The 10,197-nt window shown below is 31.3% G+C and overlaps 1 protein-coding gene across 2 annotated transcripts in view; it reads right to left on the reverse strand.

Moving 5' to 3' along the window:
- LOC142350624 (uncharacterized) overlaps positions 1-9,439 on the reverse strand; it is a 19,502-nt gene extending 10,063 nt beyond the window's left edge. The window contains exon 1 of one of the 2 annotated variants that reach the window (XM_075402526.1): positions 9,194-9,439. In XM_075402526.1, coding sequence (XP_075258641.1) covers positions 9,194-9,219 — 26 coding nt within the window. In that variant the 5' untranslated portion in view covers positions 9,220-9,439. Of the gene's footprint in view, positions 1-8,613; positions 8,903-9,193 lie in introns of those variants that run through there. The other variant, XM_075402527.1, reaches the window with a different exon arrangement.
- Positions 9,440-10,197: the final 758 nt, after the last annotated feature.

Here is a 10,197-nt window from a genome sequence, read left to right on the forward strand (position 1 = left end):
TTGCATTATCCCAAAAGATGTGGTTCTTTGTTCCAACACATTTTTTCAAAATTGCGGAAATTCAATACGAGACAGTTTTTTCCTTCTGTCAAATTTTTTGGGTGAGTGTGAACATTGTAGCAGAAAATGAGAAACGTCTTTTTGGAGATTTATAGGCCACCTTTTATTTTGATCAAAGCTAAAAACTTAAGCGCTTGTTGAAATTTGGGAGTTGTTTGAAAAATGGAATTGTAAACAGGAATAGAACGGGGGAATAAAATTTTTTGATGAAATTTTTGATACATTACATTTAACAATAAAATGGATTGTACAAATTGTTTGAAAACGAGTCTAAATATTTTCAAAACGTTAAAAACAGTAATATTCAAAAGACAGCAAAACGCAGAAAGTAAAATAAACTTTTCTTCCTCATAAATATAAAATTTTAATTCGCTGAAAGTTTATATGTAACTGAACAAGTTTACGATATAACTGAAAAAAATACTATTAAGCTTGCAACAACAAAAAACTAAAATTTTCTAAAACTACTGATGCTTCAACTGATTTTCTAATTCAGACTTTCGGCTGGATTACAGTTGACCATTTAAATTCTCCTGAAAAAAGTAACCATTTTTAGAAAATGGAAAAATAGAAAATCAAAATTTCTTGTAGAAATCTGCGAGAATTCTAAACTATAAATTGTAGGCCTGTGTCCTAGGTTTTATGGGTACATTTTGATCTAGCATCTCAGTTCTGTAACGGTTATTCAAAAACATAACGAGACAAGAGAAACCACAAGATGAAGAAGTGAACAGTATATGTTTTTTTCCTTAGCTTTTTGAACTAAAGCGACTTTAGTTCACTGTGATACTTTTGCTGTTCAGTTGGTCTCATATTGATTAGCGGTAAAATTGATCTCATATACAAGTTAACGGAAATTCTATTGGAACTTTGTTTTCAAATCAAATAATAAAACAGAAAAATTTACTAAGGAAGAAAAACTCTTTTCCCTAGTCATCGAAAAACAAACAATTTCAAGTCCTCTTGGTTAGTATAGGTTCCGTTTAACTGTTAGTTGATAAGATTTAATATGGAAACTTCGTAACAACATCGGGAAAATTAATTTGACTGAGAAAACGAAGAAAGAAGAAAAAATTTTCTACCACTCTTTCTCTTCTAGAAGCTCTTTATACTCCCTCTAAATGATGAACATTTTTGTAAACAGTTATTGTTTTACTGTAAGATTTTATTGCGTTTCATTGGTTAATAAAAACTTCAACTTTTGCTCTTTTTGAATTTTAATTTTCTTTGAAAACCTGAAACAATTGACATGCAAAGGTTTTTAGCTGGTAAAATTAAATCGATAAGGGGTTTCAGAATTAATAAATAATAATAAATTGTTTACTGGTGATTTTACAGAATAAATAGAGCACTTACACAGTTGATCAATACATATAAAAAAGAACACCAGAAAGATCGCCATTAGACCATAAGGTCCGTTTTCAGGCGTCTCATGGTCGGAAGCGATATTTCATGTTATTTATTTTAAAAGTTTTTTAGTGGAAATCAAAATTAAAGTGATAGCGAGAAAAAAAGGAAGGTTAGTATTAAAATGATTTCAAATTTATCATAATTTTTGATGAAAAGTTTCTAATTTAAGCCATAAATTAACCTAGTGAGTTGTTCATTCAGTAAAAATTAGTTTTCTAGCTTTTCGTGAGCAAATTTATTTAACTGTGCACCGCTCAAATTTTTCACTTTTGTTATAAAATCAGAATCCAGTTTGAGAAAAACGTTTAAGAGTTTTTGGATTTTATTTGACAGACTGTTTTCGGTAAAGGATGAATTAAGGGGGACAGCTTTAACTCCTTTTTCGCATGAGCACAGTTTTGACAGTTCATTTTGTGTAATGAAGTGATTTATGTCCATGATGCAAATTTCACGTCTTATGTATTTTGTCGTCAGTTTGAAAATTTTGTACAGATGAAGCTCTTCGGCCGAAAAAACTTTGTTTTTCTCTCTGATGAGAGAAACTGAGTCAAACTTTCGAAAAAAAAATTACTCTCAGTATTCTATTAATTTCTGCATCGATTTTCTGCATCGTAGCTTTACTGGCAGTCCCATAGGCTAGAATCCCGTGTTGAACCACTGGTTTAGCATAAGTGTTGAAAATATGATCAATTGGCTGCGATTTAAAATTTTTAGACTTTTATAGAAAGGTCCGACTTTTAGAGACTTTTATTTTTAGACTTTTATAGATTTTTAGACAAGTCCGCAAAATTGTACCGTTTCGAGTGTTCTCTAAAACATAATTTTTTGTCAATCGTTATGCCCAAGTAACATAAAATATTAAGATTTTCAAAGCGCTTCCCGTTCTTTGTAAAGACATCATTTCTGTCATGCTTAGTCTTAAATGTTTTTGTTTTACTTTTTTCCGTGTTCAATGTAAGTTTGTTCATTTTAAGCCAGTTTTCTGTTTGAGACAAGATCTGTTGATGTTCCCGACAAGCATTTGTTTTATTTGATTTTGTGTAAACTGCAATATCATCAGCATAGAAAAGGAAGTTCGAGCATGGGCTGTTGGTTTTCAAATCATTTATGTAAACAATGAAAAGAAGTGGGCCTAAAATAGACCATTTTGGTACCCCGTATTTGCGACTTCCTTTGTCCAGACTGTACAAATTGTTTTCTATTTTTCAAATAAGATTCCAAAATAGTAGATAAAGGACCCCTTAGTCCATACATTTTGCACTTTTGAAGCAGTATTTTTCTGTCAATAGTGTCGAAAGTTTTACGTAAACCTAAAAATGTGCAATAATTGTGCTCCGTATAAGAATGTCTTGATGATCGTATCAACTCAACCAAAGTGCTAACTGCGTCAACAGTTCCTTTTTTTCCCTAAAACCGAATTGTTTGCTGTTTAAAATTGCAAAGTCTTTAAAATAGTTAGAAATATGATTTAGAAGATTTTTTTCAAAAATTTTACCAAGATTTGGTAAGAGAGATATTGGGCGAAAATTATTGGGTTCATTTTTTCACTTTCTGTATTTAGAGGTACTACTGATGCTATTTTCAATGAGCCTGGAAAAGGCCTTCCTGAAAACATGCTAATCAATTTGGATAGGTAGCGCGCGATTGTAGCTGCTACAGATTTTATAAAGATATAGTTAAGATCCATATAGTCTTCGCTGTATTTTGACTTAGACTCCTGGACAACTTTAAGCCCTTTTTTGCCCTTTGGTAACTAAGCATAGATTGAACTTGTTGATTTTTTAATGAACACTCACTTTGTCTAAACTTTTTATTCAAATTTTCACCAGTTGTTGCAAAGAAGTGATTGAAGTAGTTTACTACCTTTTGATTGAGATTTTTTATTTTTTTCTCGCTCATTTCCATTAAGATTTCTTTTTAATTGAATGAATTTTCTAATCGATGTCGCTGCATGCTTTTCTATTATTTTATGATAAAATTATTTCATTTTTACTTTCACCATCTGTTTGACTTTTTTACGTTGTTCTTGGTACTTTTCTTTGGCCTCAGTTGTTTTTGATTTCATACTTTCTTTGAATATCCAATTCCATTTTGCAGTTTCTCTTTTCAATTGGTTATCAACCCAGCTGTGACGTTTTTTTTAGAACCTGCTTGGGAAGATATCTGTCCAAAATTGATTTCAATAAATTTTGAAGCTCTTCAAACTTGTTATCAATTGTCTTGTATTTCTCACAACTTCCCAGTTTTGATATTTCTTGACTCAGAACAAATTTATTTTTTCAATAAGGGATATATTTTTAAGTTTTTGCCAGTTTTTTGAAGTGATGTATTCAAGTTTGTTTTCCATGTGTGTTTCTGTCTGAAAACCAAGAAATACAGAATAATGATCAGATATACAAGTTTTTTCAACTTTTAAATCTGCCGTAAAATTGCGAAAAAAGATGGCTAAGTTTGATTTTGAGCATTCGGTTTCTCGCGTGATTGAATTTTCATCAATTATTTTTATACAACATCCTTTCATAATTTCCTTCAACGTCTCTCGTTTCTGATTGTTCTTCAAAAAATTGATATTAAGGTCACCACAGGCGATATTAAAAGATTGCGGTTCTATTTTGTAAGGTTTCCGTGTTGACTGAATTTGGAGGCAAATACATGCAAATTACATAGATGACGGTTTCGACGGTTCTGGTAACTCTCATAGTGAGTGCCTGAAGTCCATTTAAATTACACGAATTAACAACTTTTGCTTGTACAGATTTTTAAATAAAAATAGCAACACCACCTCTTTTTTTTCTGTTGATATTAACGAGAGGTCTATAGCCCTCTAGGAACATTGATTTTGTGTGATGAAATACCTTGAGCCAAGTTTACGTCAGACAGATTGCCGAAGGTTTCCCACTTAGGCTTTCTAGAAACACTTGTAGATCATCTAAATTTTTGGTTAGTGAACGAATGCTTTGAAGCTTGATTTGGAAACAGTTCGACATGTTTATCGATAAGAGTTTGTTCATTTTGAAACCAAAATAAAATTCGTGCTCTAGGTTGCTACGGAAACAATGTTTCAATTTGAGCTGCAAAAACTCAAAGTAAAAGGAGTATTTCATTCGTCCAAGGACAAAGAGAAATTTTGGACAGACTTGGGACGTATTTTGGAACCTTCTGTGCTACCTAGAGTCTCGAGTTTTATTGTTTATTGTCATGTCAGTTTTACTCAATTTCTACCTAGGGCTAAGTACATTGACAAATAATTGTTTAAAATTTAAAACGATTTCGCAAAACCAACTTCCTTTGTTCCAAGTAATCTGTCACGAATTTCGTCATAATATTTTCTAGTTGGTTTATGAGCGTTCAACTAATATAAAAGAAGAAATTTTGAAAAAATAATAGAAAAAAGTTTCATTAATAAAATATTGATAGTTACATAAAACACGGCAGAGCTTAAAGATATCTTGTCTAACAAAATAACATTTTTACCAAGCACAGGGTCTGAAAAATGCATGGCGAAACTTTAGTTTGAGGCTTTTCGACGAGAGGCTGATTTGGGCAGAGCCCCGAGTCTGGAAAAACTGTTTTGTCAAACCGCCGCTCTTTGAAAAGTCATCCGAAAAAAGTAATCTCCGCAAAGGATATTAGTTGATCAAAGCACATCAATAGATATAACGAAGTTGCCATTATTCAAAGAAGAATAAAACCTTGATTTCATCAAAAACTTGCTCCAAAGATCATTTTCGTCAAACTGTTTTGATATTTTCTACATCAATAAAAGCAAGTTGGTAACCGTTACCCATACAATAAAAACTGCCAAAAAATCTTTTTCCTAATAAAAATTGGAAGAAAGAAAGAATTAATTTCTCCAATGAAAAATTTACAAATTACTGCACAATATCATTTTGCATTGGAGGGGACAGACAACGGGTTTATAGACACCCACTTCTCAGTCTTCTTGCGCCCAATAGAAACGATTAAAAAATGATGGTGAGGAAATTGACCAGATCTTCCAAAACAATTGGTGGATTTAAATGAATATTTTCTTTTTTTTCTCTAAAAAGATTTACTTTTTTTTAAAAAAAAGGGCAATGTCTGAGCATAGTTGAAAATTTTATGACAAAAAGAGGAAAACTTGAGTACTTGAAAACTTCAATTTCTGGAGAAGTGGAACGTATCTCAAAAATGAGTTAACTACATTTTAATGCAAATATTTTGTTAGGGATACGATAGAGATAGAAATTAGTAGTTTCTTAAAAGTTAGTTTCTAAATGTTCTTAAGTTTTTTTTTACTAATTCTGGATGCATCGCATTGTTTGATTAGTTAAAAAAAACTGTAAGAACCGCATCAGGATTACAATCTAATTGTAACTCAGCAGAAACAGAGCCCAGCTATCTTATCTGAGAAAAAATAGATCAGCGAGCAGTCGGCGAAAAAAAATTGTTTCAACACTTTTTTCAAAATTTGATTAACGTGAACAACAATACGAAATAATTAAACAATAGTAAAATAGTAATTAAATGATAAATTAATTTTTGTGGAAATGAGCACATACTTTTCCCAAAATAATTTCCTGGCTACGTTCTAAGATGAATCTTTTGTTCCAGAAACGATAGTGATATGCTTTGGTAATGTCTTAAAAGCTCTCACGAAAAGTTTCAGATTTGTTTGTTTCATTCGGTACGCATCACTTTGTTTGAGAGTTTAAAAAACATTCATTGTTGGGTCAAGCTCACAAAGTAACTGTAGATCAACAAAAGCAGAGTTTTTTCTGAGAAAAAGTTGACCAGCGACAAGTCTAAGACAAAAAAGTTTCAACTCCTTTTTTATAGTTTGTTTAAAGTGAATAACAATAGATTATTCTTAAGTTTTTCATCAAGCAGAAAATTTTGGTCCAATTTAGTCCAAGAGAATAAACAAATAGTAATCATAGTTTGAAAAAAATTAATTACAATTGATGAAAATTATGAAAACAAATTCAAATGCAAGATTTGTTAAGAACCAAACAGATATTTCATGTTAAACTCTTTTACTTTTTTAAAACAAAAATGCAGAAAAGATACAGTTGTATATTGACATTTTCAAAGACATAATTGTAAATTGACAGAAAAAATAATTGACTTGCCAAAAAAATTGGTACTTTGTATAAAAAAGAAACCCTAGTGAGTTATGAGAACTTTTTTTCTTCAATTGTTTTTAATACCATTCTGGCTTACAGCTCTCCTGCTTTTCAAAAACGGCATTTTCTGCAAAACCTTGAAAACCAAAAAACAACCCAAGATATCTAATTTTAAACAACTAGAATGATCACTTTCATGAAACTGTTTCGCTATATTCTAACTTAGCAAAAAAGAAAAAAGTTTTAAATTGGAAATTGTTACTCATCTAGCAATATATACTATATACCCCAGACAAGAGCATTTCTGTTTCCCGATTTCTGAAAAATATCAGATCTTGAAAAATATTTGAGGGATTGAAATGAACAATCTCTTTTTTCTCTATAATAATAGGAAACAAAGACGTATAGGCCCAGCACAAATCTTTTCTAACTTAAACACAGACAAAATAATTAAACAAATTCTAAATTTACGAGATTGAGAACGAAGTATTTCTTCAGAATCAGCTGACTAAATTGGTTAAAATGAAAAACAACAGAAAGACAGCAGGTAATATTGACCACACTTAGTTAAAAAAATGAAACAAACAGTAAGCATACTTTTAAATAAAAAAAAATGGGATTGATCCGAACAGCTCTTTTTTCTCTATTATAAAGGCAATAGAGATGCTTAGTCCTAGCACAAAGTTTTTCTAACACAAATACTGACAAAATAGTTATACAAATTTTAGCTTTTACTGAAATGGACACGAAATATTCCTTTAAAAAAGCTGACTATATTCGTTAACGTGAAAAACAACAGATTGTTGTTAGGCTTTGCATGAAGTAGGTAACATTAACCACACCTAGTAAATAAAATTAAACAGACAGTAATCATACTTTTAAAAAAATGTATATGGGATTGATCCAAACAGCAATTTTTCTCTTTTCAAAAGGCAATAGAGATGTTTAGGACCAGTACAACTCTTCAGTAACAAAAATACAGACGAAATAACTAAACTCAATTTTATTTTTTCCGGATATGAGCACGAAATAATCCTTAAAAATCAGTTTTCTACATTTTAATCTAAGTCTTTTGTTTCAGAAATGATGTTGATATGCATCAGTGGTTTTGTTTAAAATAGTCAAAAGAATGTTCCTTTTTTAACCTCTGGACTCAAATTTGTTTTTCTCAGTCAGTGCGCGTCTTAGTTTTCCTAGACAAATTTACGAAATATTTTCCCAGTAAAATTCTGAAAACCATGCTTAGTTTAAGGCAGTGATCAACAGAAAAAAAAACCTTTAGAATAATTGAAGGGAAAACCTGTTTCCAAAACGTTTTAAGAAAATACTGCGATGCTGCTATAAGTTAGAAAATACTAAGCTCAAAAACATTGAATTTGCTAAAACTAGTTGACTTTTTAGCAATATAGCTGCAATTCAATTGAAACGGTCAAATTATAGTAGAAATCAGAAGAAAAATTTGGCCGTTTTCTGTTATTGCCCCCAAGACAATTTGCACGCCCACTTATTTATGTAATAGAATTTTGTTTGCATCACATATACTCATATATGCAATTAAACGCAAACGGCAATTAGAACATAATGCAGGCAAAAACTGAAAACAGACAAGAAATTTAAAAAACTGAACAATTTATTTAATGTACACCCAATAGGTTTTGAAATAACAGAACTCCTGTATTTGCACGCAAAATCTTTCGATCTACAGACTGGGCAAAAAATAATATTGAGCCTATAATTTATATAGTTCTATCGCCCCCTCTCCTCCCCCTCCACACACACACACACACACACACACACACACACACACACACACACACAAGAAAGCGAAGAAAGTTGTGCCTCAACAATGATGATTCAATTTTTTATTATAGATTGGCATGTTACAGTTTTCTTTTTTTTACGTCCAAATATTCAATTCAAAAACAGTATGTGTGTACGTTTTGAGAGTTGAGAGTTGAAGCGCTTTGCTCATAATTAAAGGGAAAAAATTAAAACCAAGCATATAGGCATCGCATGAAGAATAAATAAATAAACTTACCATTGTTAAATGGTTTATATGATCTCAGCTCATAACAGATGGCTGTATAAAGGCCAAGAACGCTCAAATTACTCCCCAAGAACAGTTTTTCTTCAATGAAGGTTTGTTCGCGAAAGTATGTGAATTATTTACAGAACCGCATAGAAAAATGCTCAAAAAGCAATGCTTGCACGTAAAAATCTCTACGAGACTAAACATGGTTTAATAAAACTTCTAGCTGCTGGATAATTTTGTTATTTTTGAGTTTTTTTGCCAAATGACGAATTATGACTTCTGTTGCAATAACTGATTTTTGACTCATCCTGGTTCAAATTTGAGTAACAATATTGCAAAACTATGACGTAACAATTAGAAAACTGAATTTCATTCTTTTGAAAGGTCACTTTTGTCTCCATTCGTCTCTGGCGACATCCATAACCATAGTTAAATTTGAATTATAGATTAAATTCTGAACAAAAATTACTTGTTACTTTTAGTGAATATATACCATATACGTTTTCTGTTTAAATACAAACATATGCAGAGATATATATCCCGAATAGCAAGGAAAAACAACAGTAAACGTAAAAATTACACTTACCCCAAGACTTCACGAATCGCAGACATTTTGGTTTTTTATACTTTTGCTAAGTTTTAACAGAGAGCACGTTTAAAAATCGAAAAGTTATAACAAGTGTGTTTTGGTTACGCTTAACGACAAAAACAAAGTAGATCAATATTTGTCAAGTTTTTTGCAAATGGCTTTCGCATTTTGTGCAGTTATTTGCAAAATTTGTACAAAAGTTGAAAGCACAGGTACAGTTTAATCAGTTTTATCGCCGTATGAACAGATCTAATTGTTCATTTTTGTTATATTAACGTCGAATTTTTGTACGTGTAGTGTGCAAAACGTATTATTTCTGAGAAATATTGAGCTGTATTAATCTGCTCCAGGTACCAAATGGTAAAAAAAAACTACCGGATACCGGAGAAAACAGCAATTTTGTGTAAACTCATCTATTTCTCACCACCTCTCTTTTTCTAAATTCTGTTCAGCAGCAATATGTGAACAAGCATTAAAATACAATTATGCATTCTGTTTGTGCGCGGGTATCGAAAGCTCATTATCATTATGAAACAAATATGAACAAATCTTTCGATTTTCCACTCTGTCAAAACTCGTCAATTGCAAATATTCGGAAATGACATATTTCGAACTGTTTCAAAATTTTCAAATTAGTACCGACCTTGAATTATCTCCAACAATAAATCGAGTTTCAGTAGAAATCACAGAATGGACCAATTTCGCATAAAACAAATTTGATAAGAACGGTTTATCAAATATATATTGACACTAATAAACACATCGCTAAACTTGAACAAAACTAATCCTCTCATATAGAACTAGAAAGAGTAAAAATTCAACATAATCGAATTGGCGACGAAACACTTTAAAGTATATGATGACCTCGAAAAAACCATACCGGGCATTTTTATTGCTCATCCCATAAAACTGCCATTGACACACCTATCTTGATCCAACAAAGATTGCCGGTATATATACGGCTCGAACTGAGCCGATTTTTAGGCAATTTTTAGGTATAA

This window comes from Convolutriloba macropyga, chromosome 12 (assembly GCF_964194025.1).
Source record: "Convolutriloba macropyga chromosome 12, txConMacr16.3, whole genome shotgun sequence".
Lineage (NCBI taxonomy): Eukaryota > Metazoa > Xenacoelomorpha > Acoela > Convolutidae > Convolutriloba > Convolutriloba macropyga.